Here is a 23,867-nt window from a genome sequence, read left to right on the forward strand (position 1 = left end):
TACACACACATACCACACACACCACACACACACCACACACACACACACACACACACCACACCACACACACATACCACACACCACACACACACACACACACACACACACACGTTTTCTTTATTCATGATGTTCAGGCAGCCATTAACTGAGGGAGGCTAATCCCTTGCTTGTTTGATCACTGTGTATTGCCAGGGTTGGAATCTATCTGGCAGATGGTAGGTGTTAGGTGGCAGCCAGTAAGTGAGGACACTCATCTTGCAGTGTGCACTCAGCAGACATTTATTTTTTTTTAAAGATTTATTTATTTTATGTATATGAGTACGCTGTAGCTGTACAGACGGTTGTGAGCCTTTATGAGGTTGTTGGGAATTGAATTTTTTTTTTTTTTTTGACCTCTGCTTTCTCCGGTTAACCCCGCTTGCTCAGTCCCTACTTGCTCTGGCCCAAAGATTTATTTATTTATTATTATTCATAAATAAGTATACTGTAGCTGTCTTCAGATGCACCAGAAGATCTCATTATGGGGTGGTTGTGAGCCACCATGTCATGGCTGGGATTTGAACTCAGGACCTCTGGAAAAGCAGTCAGTGAGTGCTCTTACCTGCTGAACCATCTTGCCAGCCTGTTAGTAGGCATTTAAAATGCCCATCCCCCCAACCCCGTCCCCTCAGTGTCTTCTATCAGGTTGGGAAAAACTGAGTATCTTATTTAGTGTTCTGTGGCTGTGAAGGGACACCATGACAGTGGCAAATCTTGTAAAAGGCAGCATTTAATTGGGGCTGACTTACAGGTTCAGAGGCTTAGTCCATCATCATGGTGGGGAGCACGGTGGCACAGAGGGAGACATGCTGCTGCTGGAAAGGTAACCGAGAGTTCTGTAGAACTCTGACCCAAAGTCAGCAGACACTGGGCCTGGCTTGGGCTTTTGAAACCACAAAGCCCACTCCCAATGACACACTTCCTCCCACAAGGCCACACACCTCCCACAAGGCCATATCCCTCCTCCAAGGCCACACCTTCTCCAAGGCCACACCTCCTAATCCTTCTAATCCTTTCAAATAGTTCCACTCCCTGGTGACTAAACATTCAATTATCCGAGTCTGTGGGGGTCGTTCTTACTCAAACCACTGTACTGAGGCAAGATTGATCTGAATCAAAACAGGAGGCTTATGCTGGGGCTTCAGAGCTGGTGAACCACAAAGGGGTGGCGGCCAGATTTGACTGTTGAGGGGGAATTGAATGCAAGGGAGCCAGCCATGGCAGAGTTTGGGGACCAGAGGGACCAGGAGTGGGGATACCAGTAGCGAAGGGGCAAGAGATGCATTCCTTTCCATGGTAGTAACCATTAACCTTTGCTCTATGCTCACTGGGAGCTGGCACTGCACTGTAGAGGCCCAGGTGTCTTCCTCACAGGGAATCCAGGCGAGAGGGGTTGTCCGCAGACTCTGGGCTGCATAGACCACCCTGCTGAGTCTCTAGGTGTCTCATGTTAGCCTTAGGCAGCTTGGGGTTCCTGGTATCATGTGGGAACGTTAGCAACGAGGCTGGGGAGGTCACTGGGGTCTTGGAAAACTATGTTTAGGAGCCGTCACGGGACTTTAAGCAGGAGACAAGGGGTTAGGATGAAACGTCTTCTTTTTTTTTAATTTTTAAAAACGTATTTATTTTATTTATATGCTGAGCATACTGTTGTTGTCTTCAGACACACCAGAAGAGGTATCGGATTCCATTACAGATGGTTGTGAGCCACCATGTGGTTGCCGGGAATTGAACTCAGGACCTCTGGAAGAGCAGTCGGTGCTATTAACCCGCTGAGCCATCTCTCCAGCCCTAGGATGAGGCTTGAGTTGGAGAGAGTCCTTGAGGCGACCGATGATATTAAGCATGGGGCATGGGGAAGGTGGCCAATATGGCACGGTGGAGTGGAACGGAGGGGGGACCAATTGGATGCGACCCTTCTAGAGTCGAGATGTGAAGGGATGAGCCTCACACGTGAGTTGTGACAGAACCTGAGCTGTGCTTCACGGCATACGGCCATAAAGCTTCTCTCCCCTGCCTACCTCTCTCCCCACCCACCTGGCCCTCTGAACCCTTGACTCTGAATGGTACCGAGGTTGTGTGTGAGACAGGGGAGGTGGAGTGGCGGTTGAGGGTGTGAACGCTGGCATCAAAAGACCTGTTTTCAAAGCCAGTCCTGTCAGTGTTTTCTGTGTGGCCGCAGGCAGCACTTAACAACTGCTCCGCCACACACTCAAGGCACTTAGAACAGCATCCAGCGCTCAGTGGGTGCTGACTTCTGGGGCTAAGTGTACATTCAAGCATCCGTCCTACTCTCTGACTTTCTTGAGGAAGATGGACAGAGGGTGGCAGAGCCACAGAATGAAGGACGCAGATAACTTGGGGTCCGACCTAGGCAAGCGGGCTTTGTCAGGAGGGAGGGCTGTGCCCAGTTGCCTTTGTGTGACACCTTTTCTTTCAGGTCCCTTCAAGATGGCCTGGCTGTGGCTGCTTTGTGCACTGCTCCCTGCCTTCATGGTATCTGGTGAGTGTTTCCCTCCCCTGCAAGAGCAGTAGTAAACGGGGGACCCCCAGCAAGACCTCGTGGGACTCGGGTCTCACTAGCAAATGCCCAGACTAGATGACCCACACTAGGTAGGTCCTGGGAGGACTATAGAAGAGTCTTGGCTTAGTTGGGTGGTCTGGGCTGAAGGTTGGATGTAAGGGGGAGGCATCCAAAGGACCAGCTGGTGTTGAGGTGCAGGACGTCCAGACCTCCTCTTCTGTGTGTCCCTACAGTGACAGCCAACTCGCCACCATCGTTTGGGGACAATATGACATTAGTGACCCTGCCAGAGGACTTACCAGTGGGTGAGTAAGGGTCTTTATGCTGAGACAGAGCCCAGCGTTTATCCTGAGATCCTCACATACCTCCAGCCCCTGAGTGATCACATGTGCAGTCAGCCCTCTGCATGTATGGTTTAACATTGTAGGTACAGCCTCCAGGGGCTAAAATACTCAGGGGTGGGGGTAGGGTTGGGAGGAGGGGTTGTAGTAACTTTTATTCTTGTCCTTACTTCATAAATCAACTATTTCCACCATATTCAGTGTTTCAGTCATCTAGAGGGGATTTGAAATCAGGGAAGACAGGCTTGGGTTCTACACCAAAAACCCCTCCACTTTCCGTGACGGTCCTGGGTACCCACTGATTTCAGGATCTCAGGAGTGTCCTGGGACCAGCCTCTCTGGATACCAAATCTTTCTGCTAATCCATTTGAGACTGGTTGATTCTGAGGTTGTGTAGGACAGAGGACCTCTTGCTCATCAGCTTGAGGACAGAACACCTCAGATAAGCATTCCTCCCGTGTTTCCTTAGTGCCAGAATCATATCTTCCTGCATCGTAGCATTTTCTAATCAGGAAGGGTCTCTCTTATCATGAGATGGTCATTTAACACAGTTTTAACGGAAAAAAAAAAAAAAAACAACCAAAAACAGACATAAAATGGCCAAGGCACCTTCCAGCCAACAGGGCTCCTTCCACAGAACCCTGTACAGCCATTTCTAGTCTTACTGAAGCGCAGTGCACAGAGACAGGAAGAGAGGCTCTCGGAGCGGTGGTGAGATTGGGGGAATCAGAATCCCAGCTCTCTGGTCTCATCTGCATCTCTGCCCTGTGGGCAGCTGGATCAGGCCACCCTACAAGAGGCAGCCATGGACCTGGCTCAGCCCTGTTCATCTGTAGGTGCCGTGGCCTTCTGGGTGGTGGCTACAGACAGCGATAACGACCGGCTGACCTATGGAATTAGTGGCCCAAACGCCAACTACTTCTCCGTCAACTCAAGCACTGGGGAAGTGAAGCTAGCCAGCCCTTTGGATTTTGAGGTAGAGGATTGTGGGACAGGGAAAGCCTGGGGAGAGGGAACAGGCAGGGGCAGCCCTTGGAGCCAGAGTTCTGGGAGCGTAGTTGGGATCCCACACCGGAACAGGGCTTTTTCTCTCCCTTCCGTTACAGACAGTTCCTTTCTTCAAGATCACCGTTTCCGCAAACGATGGTTTCAACTTCAGAGTGAGTGAAAGAAGAGAGGGGAGGGTGGTCAGGGGTGGGACAGACGGTGCCAAGCGTCCATCTCTGATCACATGTCTATTTCAGGCAAGCAGAGAGTACCCCAGTTGATAGTGCTCCCGTGTCGATTATTTTCAAAATGATGTGTTTTTACCTTGTCATACAGTATAACCCAGCATTTGATATTTATTAACTACTAAGTATTTGGCTTATAAAATGACCGTGTTGGTTTGTGCTAGTATAAATACTGATTTTAAAAATTATTTACCTCTTACCTCATGTGCGTGAATGCTTTGCCTGCATGTACGCCCCTGCACTGTGGGCATGCCTGATGCCTACAGAGGCCAGAAGAGGGCGCTGGGTCCTCCTGAACTGGAGCCGCATCAGTCATTAGTCATCATGTGGGTTTTGGGAATTGAAGAGCCACAGAGTGGTCTTAACTGTGTCTGTTGTCTCGAAGTTACTGTGCCAACTCAGTGACAGGCGTAGTGTTGTTTCCAAGTCTCTGCATACGCCCCATTTTTTTTTTTTCTTTCTTTCACTGAGTGGCTCCCCCAGCCCTCCTCCTCCATCTTCCTGTTAAAGTCATGGTTATATAGTGGCAAAAGCCTGTAATCTCAGTGGGTGGGAGCTGAAGGCACAAGGATCTATAGTTCAAGTCCACCTTTGGCTACCGTGTGTTTCAGGCCAGCCTAGGATAGGTGAGGCTCTGTTTAAATAAATAAAGGCAGTTAAGAGAGCAGATTATGGCTCATGGTTCTGGCTCAGTGCCAAGGGACTGCATCTGGTGAAGGACGCCTTGCTGACAGTCACAAGGTTGCACAGAACATCACACACACAGGACAGGGACCTACCTCTGCTCATCGTTGTCATGTCTGTTTCACCGCATGAGAACCCTTCAGGGCTCTTTAGTTGATTCCCTTCATCGGGTACTCAGGTTGATCAAGGATTACACTATGGGAAGAAAAAGTGCTAAACCATGCCCTGTTATGGAGCAAACACGTTTCAGATTTTAAAAACTGAATGCTTGCAACTTCACATTCACCTAATATACAACACACACACACACACACACACACACACACACACACACACACGCATAACCATGAAGGATGGAGAGGGAGGATGGAGGAGGGAAGGGGCAGTCATATTTCCTGACCTCACTTGGGCTTTCTCATCTGCAGACAAGTGAGATGCAGGTGATTGTGGAAGACAGAAATGATAACGTACCTGTTTTCCTGAACACTGAATTCTCCACCAACATCAGTGAGGTATCCCTGGGGTCTTAGTGGGGCAGGGCATGGGGAGGGCATTGCAGATACCACTCAGTAGAGCGCGACCTGGTCTGGGAGGTGCAGGGCCATAACGACAGGGCTGTTTTTGCAGGCAAGCACCTCAGATTAGAAATCTCTGAGTTGTAGGAAAAGTACACAGAGAAAGGTGATTTTCACATGTTTCTGAAGAGTGGAGGGACGCTGATTTAGACAGTGTCGGTGTTGACAATGTTACTCTATGCCTGTCACCTCTGCGTGACAGCCATCTGTGTCACTCCATCTCTGTGTCACTCCATCTCTCTGTCACTCCATCTCTGTCACTCCGTCTCTCTGTGTCACTCCATCTCTCTGTCGCTTCATCTCTCTGTGTCACTCCATCTCTCTGTGTCACTCTGTCTCTCTGTGTCACTCCATCTCTCTGTNGCTTCATCTCTCTGTGTCACTCCATCTCTCTGTGTCACTCCATCTCTCTGTCACTCCATCTGTGTCACTCTGTCTCTCTGTGTCACTCCATCTCTGTGTCACTCCATCTCTCTGTCACTGGCTGCCTCCGCCCTGAGGTGTGGAGGCTAGTGGCCCTGCCTCTGAGCTGTGCCACTGCCTCTGCAGCTTCAGCAGAAAGACTGGCCATTTCTCTGTGGTCTCAGCACACACTGGCCTGGCTTTCCATCCAGTCACTTTAGGCCATGTGTCCCACCTAGAGACGATGCAGAGGTCTGGAGTGACTGGTCTGGGTCGTGGTCCTTTCCTCAGCCGGAGGCACCTGGACTTTAACTGCTTTAACTGGGTAGGAAGAGGCTCTCCCAGTGCTGTGCTTTAGCAACAAATAGAACATTGTCTCCAAATCTCTAGGCCATGTGGTCGTGAACACATTTGAAGTGGGTCCAAGCATAAAATCCACCTGTCAGGCCCCACCCACCACCCATGTTCTGGGCATTGTCCTGGTTCCCCACATCACCTGGTGGGCAAGACTCCCCTGGGTATGATGCTTCAGGTCTCACAGTCTAGAAGCACAAGTGGTACCCAGAAAAAGATGCGGTGCTTCAGACATGCTAAAAGCTATCAAGATGACAAGTTAGAGAAGAGAGGAAGAGAGTGCCCATGAACAGGTTGCTTCTGCCTTCTCTGAGTAGGTGACATCCAAAGAGACCTGAATAGATAGCAAGGAGCCTGCCGGGGGGGGGGGGGCGTCCAGATCGGGGAGCAGCATGCACAGGGATCCTCAGGCAGTGGTGAGGCTGGCCTCAGAGGCTAGAGGGTAGAGTGTGAGGAGGGCAGAGCCAGCCTGACTTCCGAGGGCCACCAAAACTGTTTGAGCCATGTTCTGGGAAGAATGGGAAACTTTCAGAAGCCAAGTGGAGGGAGTCTGACCGTGGCTCTGAGCCGTAGGGCTACAGGGAGCCTTCAGGAATATCTGAGCAGAGGAGAGCCATACCCAGGCTAGAATGCTCTCTCACTTATGGCCTTAACTGTACATCTCAGGCTCATTGGGTGGGGGTGGGGGGGCGTCCTGCTGGGTGCTCTCATCTTAACCATCTGATGCCTCTGCTGAAGGCCCAGCCCGGGGTCGAGGTGGGAGGGACACACAGGTGAAAAGCCCCTTCTTACAGACCCTGCCAGTCGGCTCCGTGGTGTTCTCCGTGCTGGCGGAGGACAAGGACACAGGGGTATCCGGTTTGGTGCAATATTTCATAGAGAAGGTGAGTGTGAAGAGCCCCTGCAGCCCCGGGTGGGAGCCTGCCTCACTGTGTCTTACATCCACCAGGGGGCAGCATCTTCACAGACAACCACAACCCTGGCTCCCCAGCCTTTCTCTGATCACCCCCTTCCACACCCTCCCACCTCAGCCCCCAACAGGGAGAAGTCACACGTTGCCCAGTTGCTGAAGGAGGACCCAATCTTACCCCCCCACCCCCTTCACCAGCACCGTCAAGGCCTCCTCTCCGTCAAGCTCTCCCAGGAGAGCTTAAGGCTCAGGGAGGACCTGGGTCTTGCTCAAACTTACCCAGATAACTGAGGCATGTGTGTGTGTTTTGAACTTTATGAATGCCAACTAAAAACTTAGTTTCTTCCCCCCCCCCCCAAGGCATCCATACCAGCCAAGGGGAGAAACAGAGGCTCTGAGACATTAAGTTCCTTGGACACATTTGCATTTCTGGCCCATGGTAGAGCCAGGATTTGACCTTATGTCTCTTCGAATAAGGAGGAACAGTGGTGTCACTGGGTCCTCACCCAAGTGTCCTCTGTGTTATAGGTCATCCCCAGCACCGCCAACAGCAACAATCTCTTCCGTATCCTGGAAAACGGCTCCATTGTGCTGAATGACAGACTCAGCTACAACAACAAGAGTGCCTTCTACCAGCTGGAGCTGAAGGCCTGTGTGAGTGGGGTGTAAGCAGAGCTAGGGGGCTCAGCGTGGTGGCACTGGCTCATGGAAGGCTTTCTCTCCCCACAGGATTCAGGCGGAATATTAGATAACAAGCCAAAAACCCAATGCTCCCAGCCGGTCTTTGTATCCATCTCAGTGATTGATGAGCCAGACCTGGACCCTCGGTTTGTCAGGGAGTTTTACTCAGCCTCTGTGGCTGAGGATGCCGCTTTGGTATGTGCTGGGGGAGGCGGTGTGGGGGTGAGGGTGCTGGGTAGCCACAGCAGCCTGAGGAGAAGGTCAGATGCATTCACCGAGCCTCCTCCCAGGGGACGTCTGTGCTGACCGTGGAGGCCGTGGACAGCGACAAAGGCATCAATGACAATGTGACCTACAGCGTCTCCAGTGAGAACCTGGTTGTCCCCTGGAGAGGGCTCGGGTAAGGCTGGGGTGGTCAGAGCCCCTGCAAACAGCTGCTGCAAGTGCCCCCCTCTCTCAGACTCCACGAGGCCTGGGTGGTTCGACATCAGGGAAGATGGGGTCATCTTCGTCAGTGGCTCCCTGGACAGAGAGCAGCTGCTTCTGGAAAACGAAGAAGTGCAGATACAGGTCACGGTGAGTGGGACTCCCCTTCTCTAACCCCTTGGCCTTTGCTCTCACTCTCTCTGAGCACCGCTCTCTGCTCGCTGGCTTCTGTTCTGCACCTCAGGCCACCGAGAAGAATCGGAACATCTACGGGCAAGAGGCCAAGGCGAGCATATGGGTCACAATAAGGGTGACTGATGTCAACGACCACAAGCCGGAATTTTACAACTGCAGCCTCCCGGGCTGCTCCTTCAGCCCCCAGGAGGCTCAAGTCAATTTCACAGGCTACGTGGATGAGCATGCCTCTGCCCGAATCTCCATCGATGGTCTGACCATGGTGGCCTACGACCCAGATCAGGCAGGTGCAGGGGAGAAGGGAGGGGCATTGATGGGGGAGGACTGGGGAAGGGGAAGATCACAGATGCAGGAGGGGAGCAGCAAAGGGGGAGGGAAGGCGGGGAAAGAGAGTGATGGTGGTTGAGGTTGATGTGGCAGTGAATTACAGAGCACATGGCAGGGGTCCATGGAAAGGGGAGGTGGGGAGGGGAGGTAGTAATGTGGTAATATGGCGGGCAGCACGGATCTACAAAGAGGAGGTTATTGTTGCGTGCTGTTTGGTGATGTCCAGGGGAATGCTGGGGGATGGGTGTGCTGAGTAGAGGCCGTGTGGAGTGGGGGTTGACGCTGGGTGCTAGGCAATAGTGGGTGGATACGATTCTGGTGCTGTTGGCTCTGGGTAGCCTGTGATTTGGGGAAGTAAGGAGCCTCAGGGAAAGGTGATGTTCAAAGTGATCTGAGTCAACCGGGAAGGAATTGCCAAGGAAAGGATGGTAGTGAGTGATGGGGAAGGCCACGGTTCCCTGGGGCAATGTGGGGTGGAATGGAGGCTGCTCAGTGGTGAGCGTAGACTGGCGGGTGTGCTAAACTGGCAGTGGTGAAGGGCAGACAAGGCTGCATTGGTAGAGCTGAGCAGCCAGCCTAACTTCCTAGGCCTGGACTAATGTCTCAGTCTTTTCTGACTCCCTGTGTGCGTCTCACTGGGCAGGGCTTCTGCAGAAGGCAGGAGCTTGGAGAGGGAGGGAAAGACACAGGGAGGTGATGGCAGCAGCTCAGTCCATATTATATCACCCTCCTTTACAGGGCGACAATGGTACCTTCCTGCTGTCCCTGAGGGGCAAGGATGCTGAAGCCTTCAATGTGTCCCCAGAGCGAGCGGCAGGGTCTGTCAGTGTGCAGGTGGTGGTGAGAAACTCAGAGATGGTGGACTATGAGAAGGAGAAAGTGATGGCTGTGGAGGTATGGTGTGCCGAGATGCTGAGGGATGTGGATGCTGAGGGATACGGATGCCATGGGCAACTGGGCCCTTGTACCCTGTACCGCTGCATGCTCTTCTGTCCTCAGGTTGTGGCCACTGACTCAGTCAGCAGTGACTACTCTGTTGCCACGGTGACCATCCACCTTAGAAACATCAATGACCACAGGCCCATGTTCTCTCAGAGCCTGTATGAACTCACTGTGCCAGAGCACTGTCCAACAGGTTACCTGGTCACCAACAAAATCCAGGTGAGTGATGTTGGTTGGGTCATGCTGGGAGAGAGCTGCTGAGGAAGGCTGATCTCAGACTGTCCCAGACTTTGCTTCATTCAGTGTCACTGGGTCTCTGCTAGCGTGCATGCGATGTTTCTGGGTGTGTGGAGTGTCTAGGTGTGAATGCAGACGTGGTGAGCTTTGGAGCCAGGATGCACAGCAGCTGTGTCAGATGGGTCTCATGGTGACACAGATGGCCCTGTTTCCAGTGTTCCGCCATCTTTGCCTCACAGGCTACAGACCTGGATGGGGATGAATGGGGTCCTATCACCTACAGTCTGCTTCCAGGAAATGGGTAAGACCTTAAGGTGGGTGGGGGTGGGGCTAGGGGTGGGAGGGTGGGAATCTTCTCTACTTTGCCATGGGGCTGGGAGAAGCAACAGAGCACCCTGAAAAAATACAAAGTGCCCAGTTGTGTGTCCATTCCAGAAAAACAATCTGAAAGAAATGATTGGTTTTCTGTGACTATAACAAAATACCCGGGGCAGGGTATTCTACAAAAAGAAAGGTTTATTTAGTTCTGGAGGCTCAGAGGACTTGATAGTATACTGAATCACATGATGGGGTTGTGTATGACACGGAGAGATCACATGACAAGATAGGGAACCAGAAGAAGGGAAGGGGTGAGGGACAACGTCCCAAAAGGTCCTACCTCCCAGAGGCCCCTGCAACCCCTGACATCATCACACACTGTGGACCAAGTGTCCAACACCTGGAAGCTTGAGAGCACTCACAGCTGAACCAATCCACCATCATAAATATGCTGGGAATACTGCGCAAGGGTCATTTATGTCTGTGTTATCGTTTGTCTGAAATTCAAAGTAAGTGCATGCACACCCTGTCCTTTTATTGGCTAAATGTGACCACCCCGAGCAGAGCAGACCTGTTTGAGGTGGAGCCAAAGTCAGGGAATCTGACGGTGAAAAATGGCACACTGCTGGACCGGGAGAAGCAGGCCGTGTACTACCTGACGCTGCAGGCCACTGACGGTGGGAACCAGTCCACCACCACTGCCCTGGAGATCACTCTGCTGGATATCAATGACAACACGCCCATGGTCCGAGGCTCTTACAACGTCTTCGTGCCAGAGGAGGACGGCAATGTCTCTGTGACCATCCAGGTGAGAGCCACACGGGACCTGGTTGGGAACGTTGTGGAGGGGACCATGCCGCCACTGCATGAAGTCTCAGCTCTACAGTGTGGCTCTGAGGAAGTTGTTCAGTTTCTCTGGGCATCTATTTCCTCTTAGAAAACCAAGCATTGTGGTCCTTATTCATGGGGTCAGCAGAGTGTAAGGAGACAAAGGACCTATTGTCCCCTTCGCAGGGCTGGTGTGCAACAGGCCTTCATGAACAAATCGCTCTTTAGTATACACATTCCCAACTCATTCCAAAATGATTCGATGTGGCTTACTTAAAAAATAAGATCCAAGCAAGGTGTGGCGGTGCACACCTTTAATCCCAGCATTCTGGGAGGCACAGGCAGAAGGATCTCTGAGTTTAAGGCCAGACTGGTCTAGAAAGCTAGCCAAGACTGCCAGGGCTATGCAGAGAAAACCTGTTTTGAGAAAAGCAAAACAAACAAACAAACAAAAACCCAAGTAACCAAACAAAAACCAAGATCCAAACAAAGAACAAATAACAAGAAATGGGTGGTATTATTATTGTTTTGAAGATTTATTTATTTATTTTATATATGAATGAGTACACTGTAGCTGTCTTCAGACACACCAGAAGAGGGCATCAGAGGGCATCTCACTACAGATGGTTGTGAGCCACCATATGGTTGCTGGGATTTGAATTCAGGACCTCTGGAAGAGCAGTCACTGCTCTTAACCGCTGAGCTCTTAACTCTCCAACCCCAATGGGCGTTTTTAAATTTTAATTTAATTTAATTTTTTTTTATGGTTTTTCGAGACAGGGTTTCTCTGTGTAGTCCTGGCTGTCCTGGAACTCACTCTGCAGACCAGGTTGGCCTCGAACTCAGAAATTCGCCTGCCTCTGCCTCCCGAGTGCTGAGATTAAAGGCGTGCGCCACCACGCCCGGCTCAATGGGTGATATTATTAAAGGACTAGTAGTAGCACTAAAATCCAGAACCCAAAGAATACAGAGCATGAGGTTAAGAATCTGTCCTTTAGTCTGACCCGAGGAACATCTTGTGAGAAGGGGCTTGTGGGTCCTCATAGGCTGTCCCTCTGCCCTCTGTCCCTCAGGGGCTGAGGCTTCCTCTGGATGTTCCAAGGCTTTTCTGGCAGTAGCAGAGCTGTAGTCCAGGTCTCAATGGACTCACTCCTTCTGACCGTGTGTGTGTGTGTGTGTGTGTGTGTGTGTGTGCCTATGTGCACATACGTGTGCACATTGGTGTTTTGCATTTGTCTGTGTGAGGGTGTCAGATCCTCTGGAACTAGAGCTATAGACAGTTGTGAGCTGCAGTGTAGGAGCTGGGAATTGAACCCATGTCCTCTGTCAGAGCAGCCGGGGCTCTTAACCTCTGGGCCATCTCTCCATCCCCCTGGGCCTGGTCTTTAAGAGTCTCCTGGAAGAAACGTTCTGATCTGTCAGATCCATGGCATCCTTATAGATCCAGAGAGGTGTTTGGCGAATGAACTGGCCAAGTACAGAGAGCCTTCACGGCGTGGATTGGTCTTGCCTTTGGAAGAGCCCTCTCTAGTTGCTTATGAAGGGCCCGTTTCCCAAGCAAGACCCAACAGACCTGAGGAGAAGGCAGTGATGGTGGGCTGAGCAGGGAGGGAAGACAAAGAAGAGCGTCCATCTCAACCCCTGGCACAGTACTGGCTTCCTACCAGGTCCTCTGCTGAACCCGGTGCTCAGAGGGGAAACTACTCTGACTTCTGTTCCTGGGGCTCCCATTAAAGCAAGTTGCAGACCTTCACTGATGATGTCATCTGTGCTATCAAAGGTAGCAGGGCTGTGTAGGGAGCTACAGGGATGACAGCGTGGTTGAGAGGCAGGTGGGAGGGCCCAGGGTGAGGCTAGGGGAATGGTAGGACATGTGTTCTTCCTGCCGGCTCACTTCTGTACAATCCAGGCATGCTTGGGCCCTGACAAGACAAGAACGCATTTGTTTACATGTATAACCCTTTGTATGAAGAACGGGCTGCTTAAAAAGCACAGCACAATAGCCAGGTGTGGGTGGTGCGTACCTTTGATTTCACCTTTGAAAGACGAAGACAGGCAGATCTCTGTGGATTCCAGGCCAGCCTGGGCTACACAGTGACTCTGCCTCCAAGTAAGTCGGGTGAGCAGCTGGAGGGATGGCTCAGCAGTTCAGAGAGAGCACTGTCTGCTCTGGGGGAGAACCCGGAATTGATGCCCAGCGCCCACACAGTGAGGGGCTCACATCTGTAACTGCAGGTCCAGGGGATCTGCTGCCCTCTTCTGGCTTCCGTGGGCACTGCACACACACACACACACAGAGGGAGTGCTTCCCTTCGTGCGGCAAAGCACCCAGACATCTAAAAGAAAACAACCTTTTAAATTTTAAACATGAAAAAATATAGTGCTGGGCTAGGGGTGTGATTTGACTGGTAGAGGGCTTTGCCTAGCATGTGTAAAAAAGCACTGGGTTCCGTTCCCAACACCACATAAACGGGGTGCGTCTGTGCATGCTGTGACCTTAGCCTTCTGGAGGTGGAGGCAGGGGGATCAGACGTTTAAAGTCATCCTTGGCTGTGTAGTGAGTGTGAGGCTGGCTTGGGCTCCATAAGACCATGTCCCTAAATAAATAAATAAATAAATAGCCTACCGTGTGTGTGTGTGTGTGTGTGTGTGTGTGTGTGTGTGTGTTAACAGAGACAGAGAAACAGAAAGAGCAGCATGCTGGCTGTGGCAATTGTGGTAAAATCAGAATCTTTTTTTGGATTTCACACTTTTATATTAAAAAAAGAAGCCGGGTCTGGTGGCGCAGGCCTTTAATCCCAGCACTCGGGAGGCAGAGGCAGGCGGATTTCTGAGTTCGAGGCCAGCCTGGTCTACCAAGTGAGTTCCAAGACAGCCAGAGCTATACAGAGAAACCCTGTCTCGAAAAACCAAAAAAAAAAAAAAAAAAAAAAAAAAAAAAAAAAAAAAAACAGTTGAATCTCTGTATATACTGTCCCGTACCCTTCTTTGTGTTAGCGTCATAGGAACCCCCACTTCAGGTCTCCTCTGAGTGTCTACCTCAGGTCCTGATTTGCAAGATTCATTCAGCACTTATCTGGGAGATGGACAAGCTCAAGGTTGAGACTTCGAGCTTCTGCTGGCCGCGCCCCATGCCTCAGCAGGAAGCCATGGCCTGTGGCCACTTAGACCAGTGCTGGGGGGTGGGGTTAGCCTGAGGCCTGTATGCCTGATTGGGGGCCAACTATGTCCACAGGCCTATGATGACGACCAGCCAGACACTAACAACAGCCGCCTGCTCTTCAGCCTGCTTCCTGGGCCCTACAGCAGCAACTTCTCCTTAGACCCTGAGACAGGGCTACTCAGGAATGTTGGGCCCTTGGACCGAGAGGACATTGACCCTGCCCTGGAGGGCCGCATCGTGCTAACTGTGATCGTGGCTGACTGCGGCCAGCCTTCCCTAAGCACCGATGTCAATGTCACCATCACGGTGGAGGTAGGGCTGGGTACTCCCACACAGCCTAGCTCCCTGGGTTCTGGTACAGTACGGGAGATAAGAGGCTGGGACCTCAGCTGCGGAGCCTTTAGCAATCCTTGTCCTTAAGTCAGAAAGACTGGGGTGGGGGTGGGGGTGAAATCAGCATGAATGAATGGAGGTGTTCTGAAGAGGGGGTCACCTGGGGAGGGCTCTCAATGCCTTTGCTCTGATTGCCATGCATGGAGTCTTGCCTGGAACTATCTTGACTGGCAGCAAGAAAAAGGCCAGAATCAGGTGAACCTGGCTCCAATTAAGTTTCCTGCACACCAAGAGGTGGACATCAGGACCTAAGCAGGCTGTTGCACACCTATAATCTCAGAACGTGGGAGACTGAGGCAGGGTGATTGAGAGTTTTAACTCATCCTGGGCTATATAACAGACCTTGTGACCTTGTGACCTTGGGGGATGACTGAGACACTGAGGCAGATTTAGGATTTGTTGGCTTCCTGGGAACAAAGTAGGATGCTAAAGGAAAAAGGAAGAATTACACTCACTTGATTAGAAGGCCCCCTTTGCCCTGTGAGCTTCACACTCCCGCTGTGTCGCAAGCTACCCTATTTTAAAATAAGGACACCTAAGCCCAAAGAGGCCAGAGCCACAGGGGAGGCAGAGCGGGCGTCTTAGACACTCCCGTGGGAGGGAGGATGACCATGAGAATTCAGCAGCCTTGTTAAGGGAGCCAGTGGATGTTGGGAGCTCAGGAGATGAGTTACACGGTGTGACCTCTATCCCTGGAAAAGGACAAAGGAGGAGAGAGTGGGGAGAGAAAAGAAAGACAAAGGGGAAGGAGGGAGGGAGGGAAGGAAGGAGGAGGAGGAAGAGGAAGGTGCACCTACTGAAGGGCTAGAATTCTGTACCCAGGTCTCTGTCCTATGGTTACATAGACAAAACCGACCACCAAAGCATGTCTGTATGCCCACAGATAATGAAGGACTGGGTTATTCAGGGCATGCCCCAGGCACACAACAGTACTGAGGGGAGCGTGGAAGACAGGGTTCCAGTTGTGTGCGTGAGCAAGGGCAGAAAGCATCAGAGTCCAGCTCAGACTGAGCACGGAGCTGGTGTCACAGGGCTGAGAGATGGGACCTCAGGTTAAGCCGGATGGGGTCACAGACAGGGACCCAGTAGTAGTCCTGGAAAATGGTCTTAGAGTAGTTCTAGGCTGAGGTCGGACTAACAGAAGGAACACTTTCTGGATTTTCTTTTTGGAGGGTTGTCTGCATATCTGGAAACTGGGCAGTGTTGTCCGAGGGACGCGGAGTCGATGGCTCTGTTTGTAGAGATATTTCTGGGTTCTCAGATGGCTCTGGGGAGGGTGAACCTGGGGCTGCTCGTGTCTCTAGCACTCAGACCTGCCTCTCCTTTTAGGACATCAATGACAACCTGCCTGTCTTCAACCAGTCTTATTATGAATTCTTTGTGCTGGAGAGAGTTCTAGGTATGTGCCCTCTTGGCTGGGTGGGGCCCATACCTGGGCTAGCTGTGCAGATGGGAAAGGAATATGTATCCTAGCACTTTAGCTACATGCAGGATGCTCCTGCGGGTATCATCCTTTGGTGAGGCAGAACTTAGGGGAAGGGGACCCTGGAGGAGAGGCGTGTTTACATCCCATCTCTGATACCAAACAGTCAGGCCCATGCTAAGAGCTCCATGATTAGGACCAGCCTGGAGTGCCTGAGGCCTGCGCAGGTGTCCCTCCAAGCTCTGTCCTCTGTCCACAGGAGCATGGGTGGGCACAGTGAAGGCCTGGGATGCTGACCAGACGGCAGCCAACAACCGCATCAGCTTCAGCCTGTCTGGGACCGGCGCCAACAACTTTATCCTCCAAGGCAACGTGCTAGAAAAAGGGTGGGCAGAGGGTAGCCTCTGGCTGCTCCCGGACGTGAGCCTGGATTATGAGACACAGAAGTTCTTCTACCTGACAGTGAGTGCTGAGAACCCAGGCCCCCAGGGCCTCAATTCTACAGCTAATGTCACCGTGACAGTGGTGGATGTGAATGATGAGCCGCCGACTCTGGACGCAGCTTCACTCCAGGCCATCTCTGTGACTGAGAATGGCTCCGAGCACGGCCAGGTGGCCCGGGTGATAGCCCAGGATGCGGACACTAACGCGTCGCTGAAGATAGAGCTGGTGGACATCACCTGCACCAAGGCTGGGGTAGACGTGGGCAGCGTGTGCCACGACTGGTTCTCTGTGGATAACAATGGCTCTGTGTACATCAATCAGAGTGAGGCCATCGACTATGAGGCTTGTCACCTGGTCACGCTGGTCGTGCGGGCGTATGACCTCACCACGGATCCCCGCTTTGATGCTTATAGCAGCAACGGTGAGGAGGTCTGCAGGGCTGAGGCTCAGGGTCTGGGGACCCACATCAGCCCTTGTCAACCATGTCCTCTTGAGGCTTCTGTTCTCCATCTGTCCAGTGGGGAGTGCCTAGGGGGCGGGCCATGGAGGGTGAAAACATTTGAGCTTGGTGTTCAGTGTATTGCCTGGAAGCACCTACTGAAGGCCGCCATGTGAGGAGATTTTGCATCCTCATCCCATTCCACACAGGCACGAGGGCCATGTTAACAGTGAGCATAGCACGGAACCGTGCCAGGCATCTTAAAGCATTCCCTCACTTTATCCCTGCACAGCCCCATGAGCTCGTAGTACCCATCCAACTTAAAGACAAGGAAGCCGAGGCACAGACTGGGTACGAGGTTTTTATTTTGTTTTATTGGGACAGGGTCTCGCTCTGTGACCCGGGCTGGTCCTATATTTATAATCCTCCTGCCTCGGCCTCCTGAGTGCTGGGATATACACTTGTGTGTCAGTACTCCTGGCTCAGAGTGAGTGTTCAAATGACCAACTGACATAAAACGTATATATCACACTTGCATATTAATATAGACATACATACATAATATTTATTTATATACATATATATTTACACACACACACACATACACACACACACACTTTCAGGTGTGTTAAGAAAACCCTGGATCTTGCTTGTGCCAACCAGGTGTGCTCCCACTGACCGATACCCATCCAAGTATAAGATGCCTGTTGAGCTGGGGCAGAGTCAGGCCCACCTCCTGGATTGCCTCTCTTATGTGCCTCTGACTAGCTGGCTGCCTTTGCGAGGGTGGGAACAACACTAACAGTCAGAGCATCTAGAGGAAACCGTGAGGAGCCCTGGGCGAGGAGCAGGGGCGCACAGGACAGGCAGAGCAGGTAGCACACAGCAGAACGCCTGCTGAGGCTCCAGCCCAGGCTCAGGCTCAGGCTGTCCTGAGAACTGTGCTCAGAGCATTGACCCACAGCCCCTTATTTACCCAGGAAGCCTTCTCATCAACATCAAGGACAAGAATGACAATGCCCCCTATTTTCTGCCTGACAACCAGACCTTCGGTGAGTGAGTGTGGCAACCTCGTCTTCATCTTGTAGCCACACATACCTTGTAACATGGGATTACCCTCAGACATCACCCCCCCTCACCTCTGTAAAGCCTCCCGGGTTGTAGCACGAAGGGACATCGAGTTTTCATTCCAGCTCTGTATCGGCTGATGGCTAGCTCTAAGACAGGTCTTTCCTCTTTGGGCCTCCATTTCCCCATCTATACAATGAGAGATAGGCGCCTTGCCAACTCTAACCCTCTGGGACAGCTGAGATGCAGTCACTTTTGCAGAGGAATTGGGGATGGGCTTGTGGAGTGGACTCAGATTATAGGGAGTACTGGGTACTGTCCCTGTTGTACTTATATCCAGGTGGGCACTGTCCCAGCTGTACTTATATCCAGGTGGGCACTGTCCCAACTGCACTTATGGCCAGGTGGGCACTGTCTCAGCTGTACTTATGGCCAGGTGGGCACTGTCCCAGCTGCACTTATGGCCAGGTGGGCACTGTCCCAGCTGCACTTATGGCCAGGTGGGCACTGTCCCAGCTGCACTTATGGCCAGGTGGAAACTGTCCCAGCTGTACTTATGGCCAGGTGGGCACTGTCCCAGCTGTACTTATGGCCAGGTGGGCACTGTCCCAGCTGTACTGACTTCTTCCTGCTCACATTTGTAGTGATCATCCCAGAGCTTGTGTTGCCCAACCAGCAGGTGGCTTCTGTCCAGGTGAGTCCTCAGTTCCTGTGGTTATCTGTCACAGTAACTCCAGGGGACAAAAACTAAAGGCTTCAGGCCTTTCAAGTGCCCTAAGGATGTTTTAACCCTAGGTCCGATGGACTCAGCATGGTGTGTGCTCACACAAAGCCTGAGCTGCTGCAGCAGTCGCTCAATCGATGAGTTCCCATCCTGCTAATTGTGCAATTTAGTATTCATAAAATTTTCATGACCAGAAGTACTACTTGTAGGCTACACTTTCCTGATGATGCCAGAATTCTTGAGTGTGATCAGGAACCCATAGCCAATTGTAAATTAAAAGGCTTTCTTCTAGTTAAATAGCGTTCCGAGCACAATTATAGCAATGCTTTCGATTTGTTACGGTGATGGATGTGGGTGTATGTCTAGAAGGTGGCCAGGCCATGTAGGGTGAGCTCCGAGGCTGGAGTTGCCAAGCTTCTCTGGGATTAAGTTTCCCTTCTGTTCTCTGTGTGTTTTGACCATGTAGCCTTGGCTATTTTGGAACTCACTATGCAAACCAGCTTTGCCTGGAATCCACCTGCCTCTGCTTCAGCAATGCTGAGATTAAAGGCATGGGTCACTGCGCCCAGTTCAGTCTGCCTCTTTGACAAGAGGCTCCTGCACCAGGCTTGGAAAGGCCTGGCCGTCCCCATAGAGAGTTGAGGGTGTCCTTAGGACAGGAATTCTCCTGGGGACAGCAAATTTTTCTTTCTAGATTCTTTCGAGACTTAACCCAGTTAATTTCCAAGCCAACCGTATGCCAATGTCCCAGTTTAGTCATGGCTTTGAATTGTTTTCTTTTACACACGTGCACTGGAACACATGTGAAGGCGGGTTCACACGTTCCTGGGTGTGTATGCATGCGCTTGACTGAGTGTATGTCTGTGTGTATATTTGCATATTCATGTAGGTGGTATGTGTATGTGTGTGCTAAAGCCAGTGTAGGGCATTGCTCCTTGGGAGCTACCCCTCCCACTGCTCTTAAATGGAGACAGGGTCTCACAGTAGCCTGGAACTTGCCTACTAGGTTGACAGGCCAGGGACACACCTGTCCCCACCTCCCCTTTGCTGAGATTACAATCGTATCCCAACATACCTGGTATTTTATGTGGGCTCTGAAAGCCAAACACAGGTCAGGTCCTTGGGCCTGTGGGGTAAGCACTTCACTGGCCGAGTACTGGTGGGTTTTTTGGTTTGTTTGTTTTGCTTCATTTTGTTTTGTTTCCCAAGACTGGGTTTCTCTGTGTAACAGCTCTGGCTTCCTGGAACTTACTCTGTAGAGCAGGCTGTCCTTGAACTCACAGAGATCTGCCTGCCTCTGCATCCCAAGTGCTGTGATTAAAGGTGTGTGCCACCACTGCTTGGGTTCAAAACTAGTGCTTTTTTTTTTTAAATTAATTCCTTTTTACAACCAGAAGTCCAGTCGTTCACCTGAGCTAGAAGCCCTGTGTACCTGTTCCATTCTTTTTGAAGATACTGGAATGAATCCAGATGTTCGTCCCTCCTTCTTGTCCATTTCTGATCCACTAGGGAATGTAGACGGGCCTGAAGTGAGGCTTTAGAGAGAGGGTGCACACAGTAGGTGCTCTTGAGCTGAGCAAGGCTGTGACTGGGAGTGGGTACGTATGTGCCTGGCAATTGAGTAGAGTGTGGGGCAGCTTTCAGTACAGGAGGGCTTTGGGTATTGATCTGTTATATTGGGGTACACAAGAAAAAGCGTAGGCAGATGTGGATGTGTAGTGACCTTGATCTTTAAAAAGCCCAAGCCAGGTGTGATGTACATTTCCGTAGTCTTCTGAGGCAGAGGCAGGAGGATCACAGAAAGTTCAAGGCCATTCTGGTCTAATAGTGAGTTCCAGGCCAGCTAGGACTATATAGTGAGACCTATAAGAAGGTAGTTCTGTAGTGGCCACTGTAGCTTCTGATTGTGGTGGGAATGGGAGGCCTTCCCTGGCCTCTCCTCAGACATCCACTCTTGCTCCAGGCCAGAGATGAGGACTCAGAAGACAACGGGATCATCATGTTCTCCATCCCGAAAGCAGAATTTGTCCGTAAAGATGGAACTACCAACCCTGTCCAGGTCTTCCGGATTACCAGATCAGTGGACGCTGGCCTGTTCACTGGCAGCATCGAGTACTGTGGTGATGGCCTCCTGGGGGTGTGGGTGTGGGTGTGGGTGTGGGGGTGTGTGGGTGGGGAGCCCAAGGCTGAGGCAGGGTCTCCATCCTGGGAGATGTACAGGTGGTTTTTCAGTAGGACTATAAGAACCCAGATTCACTTACGGAATAAAGCTATGTCTTTACTTCTCTCGTAGGCTGGTGACCAACCTTGATTCTACTATCCAAGGCACATACCAGGTGACAGTCCAGGCCCAAGATCAGCCCACTGTGGGTCCTGCCCTAGAGACACAGACCACCCTGAGTGTGAGTGCTTCCCCTGCCTCTAGCCCCTGCTGTTCTTGGCTAGCCCGTGTTTCTTTCTTTTTGTTTGTTTGTTTTTATATTATGTTTTTTTTTTTTTTTTTTGGTTTTTCAAGACATGGTTTCTCTGTGTAGCCCTGGCTGTCCTGGAACTCACTTTGTAGACCAGGCTGGCCTCGAACTCAGAAATCCTCCTGCCTCTGCCTCCCGAGTGCTGGATATTATGTTGTTTTAAGACAGGTTCTCACTATGTAGCTCTGGCTGGCCTGGAGCCCCGATGTAGACGAGGCTGACCTTGAACTCTCAGAGATCCAACTGTCTCTGTCTGCCGAGTGCTGGACTGAAGGCTTTACTGAAATTTTATCCAGAATACTCGTCATAGTCAGATGGACCTGTCACCCTGTTGTTTGGGGGACAAAAGCAGGAGCAGCTTGAATTTGAAGCCAGCCCGGGCTCAATAGCAAGACCTGGCCTTAAAACAAATCATAAGCCACACACACATGCACACACACGTGCACAGATACACAGACACATAGACACAGACACAGAGACACACACATAGACACACAGAGATACTCAGAGACACACACACAGAGACACACACACAGAGACACAGACACAAACACAAACACAGAGACACACATGAACATACACAGACACACACAGACACACAGAGACATATACACACAGACACACACAGACTCAAACACATACACACACAGACACGCAAACACACACACATACAGAAATATACATAAATACACACATAGACTCACACACAGAGACACAGCACTCCTACACCCATACCCACACCCTGACACACAGTAGGACACACACAGAGAGATACACAAACACACACAGACACACACAGATGTACAGAGATACACACAAATGCACACATAGACACACACATACACACATACACTGACACACAGACACACACAGGTACATAGAGATACACACACACAGAGAGATACACAAACACACATAGACACAACAGACACACAGAGATACACACATACACACATACACTGACACACAGACACATACAGGTACACAGAGATACACACACACATAGACACACACAGAGATACACACATACATATGTGTGTACATACACTGACAGACATATACAGGTACACAGAGATACACATACACATAGACACACACATAGAGATACACAAACACACACAGACACACAGAGATACACTCACACATACAGTGACACATAGACACACACAGGTACATAGAGATACACACACACATAGACACACATACACACTGACACACACACACACACACACACACACACACACACACACACACGCTTTGATGTTCTCACCCACACATCAGAGTCAAGAACGACCGGCACCCACATGGAGAGTCCACCCCTGGTCCTCATCAGCTCTGTGAAGGACTGAACGACCCTTCTAACACTAGAGGGGTTTCTCCTCCATCCAGGCCCTTCTTACTCTTGTTGGGACATTAAATCAGTTGTGATCTTTTAGGGAGGATATCTGTCCATCTCTACACACATGCACAAGACACACAGTGTTTTAGCCAGCGAGTCTCCTTCCAGGGATGTTCCTGCAGACACCCTGATGGTAGGGACAGCAGCGTACATGAGCGCACCCGGTGGTGAGGGAATCAGGAAGAGGTGAGGGTGTGTGAGACACTCACATGGACCCACCACAGACACTAGATCATGTAGAGTGATGAGAGATGCCCACGACCAAGTGAGCAAGCAAAGACACGTGAGGACAGCATAACCCAGGATTCTAAGCGTATGGCCACGGAAGGCCATGCACAAGTTCATGGGANTATCTATGACAATTATCCAGACAATTCCAAGATGAAACCTCCTGAAACTTTCATTCTGATGGCCTCTTTAAAGTAAGATGAGGTTGGGGTCTGAGTGTGGAAGAGCCTGTTCTCCGTGTGCCCCTTTGTGGCGTCTGAATCTGGGTTGCAGGTGAACATGGAGCATGTGCTGTAACAGCGGCTGTGTGTCCTGAGAAGCAGGCGCTGCCGCTGATCTTGTGGGTGCCCCATGTTTCTGACATCTCCTCTGCCCGCCCGCCTACCCTAGCTCTTCACTGTGGACCAGAGCTACCGTGTGAGGCTGCAGTTCTCCACCAACAAGGAGGATGTTGGTGCCAATGTGGAGGAGATCAAGGAGTAGGTCTGGGAAGTTGGGGCTGTTGGAAGAATGGGGCCTAAGGGGCTGGTCTCAAAGAACTAGATGAAATACCTCTCTACCCTGTCCCTGACCCATACTTGACCTCGTCCCCACCTTTGATCCTGTTGCTGTACCTCAAGAAGGCAGAATGAGACGCGAACACAACTACCATCATGGTTGTGAAGCCAGGCACCAGAGAAGAGTCAGGGGCCCTGGAGAAAGAACGGCCATTTCTAATTTGTGCAGAGGTGTCAGGCACTGAGCGAGCACACCTTTTCTGTCCACACAACTCCTGAGTCCACTGTACTACCCTGGCCACAATCTCGGGCTAAGGTCTCCACTCCAAGTGATCTGTGATACATGCATTCTTTGTAGGGCTCTTATCCAGGCAACCAGGACCTCTGTCTACGTTGTGACCATCCAGGACATAGACTCTACAGCTCGGTGAGTGTCTCCAGGCCCAGGGGCTGGGCTGAGGGAAACGACAGTAGTTAGAGAGGCTCGTGGTGTTTCTGCTGTTTGTCTATTCCAGGGCCCGAGCCAGCTCCTACATGGACGCCTACTTTGTCTTCTCCAATGGGACAGCCCTGACACTTACTGAGCTGAATTTGTGAGTGGGG

General features: G+C 51.2%; 1 protein-coding gene across 2 annotated transcripts in view; it reads left to right on the forward strand.

Annotated features, from left to right (window-relative positions):
• Cdhr2 (cadherin related family member 2) overlaps window positions 1-23,867 on the forward strand; it is a 35,476-nt gene that overhangs the window by 8,734 nt on the left and 2,875 nt on the right. The window contains exons 1-26 of one of the 2 annotated variants that reach the window (XM_029547524.1): window positions 1,929-1,992; window positions 2,480-2,542; window positions 2,797-2,868; window positions 3,741-3,880; window positions 4,011-4,064; window positions 5,246-5,332; window positions 6,946-7,035; window positions 7,590-7,715; window positions 7,791-7,937; window positions 8,033-8,108; window positions 8,203-8,318; window positions 8,413-8,646; window positions 9,429-9,584; window positions 9,690-9,851; window positions 10,109-10,170; window positions 10,752-10,995; window positions 14,251-14,490; window positions 15,901-15,970; window positions 16,254-16,859; window positions 17,858-17,929; window positions 18,590-18,639; window positions 20,633-20,781; window positions 20,963-21,071; window positions 23,158-23,246; window positions 23,623-23,691; window positions 23,780-23,857. In XM_029547524.1, coding sequence (XP_029403384.1) covers window positions 1,980-1,992; window positions 2,480-2,542; window positions 2,797-2,868; window positions 3,741-3,880; window positions 4,011-4,064; window positions 5,246-5,332; window positions 6,946-7,035; window positions 7,590-7,715; window positions 7,791-7,937; window positions 8,033-8,108; window positions 8,203-8,318; window positions 8,413-8,646; window positions 9,429-9,584; window positions 9,690-9,851; window positions 10,109-10,170; window positions 10,752-10,995; window positions 14,251-14,490; window positions 15,901-15,970; window positions 16,254-16,859; window positions 17,858-17,929; window positions 18,590-18,639; window positions 20,633-20,781; window positions 20,963-21,071; window positions 23,158-23,246; window positions 23,623-23,691; window positions 23,780-23,857 — 3,374 coding nt within the window. In that variant the 5' untranslated portion in view covers window positions 1,929-1,979. Of the gene's footprint in view, window positions 1-1,928; window positions 1,993-2,479; window positions 2,543-2,796; window positions 2,869-3,740; window positions 3,881-4,010; window positions 4,065-5,245; window positions 5,333-6,945; window positions 7,036-7,589; window positions 7,716-7,790; window positions 7,938-8,032; window positions 8,109-8,202; window positions 8,319-8,412; window positions 8,647-9,428; window positions 9,585-9,689; window positions 9,852-10,108; window positions 10,171-10,751; window positions 10,996-14,250; window positions 14,491-15,900; window positions 15,971-16,253; window positions 16,860-17,857; window positions 17,930-18,589; window positions 18,640-20,632; window positions 20,782-20,962; window positions 21,072-23,157; window positions 23,247-23,622; window positions 23,692-23,779; window positions 23,858-23,867 lie in introns of those variants that run through there. The other variant, XM_021215679.2, reaches the window with a different exon arrangement.

This window comes from Mus pahari, chromosome 16 (assembly GCF_900095145.1).
Source record: "Mus pahari chromosome 16, PAHARI_EIJ_v1.1, whole genome shotgun sequence".
NCBI lineage: Eukaryota > Metazoa > Chordata > Mammalia > Rodentia > Muridae > Mus > Mus pahari.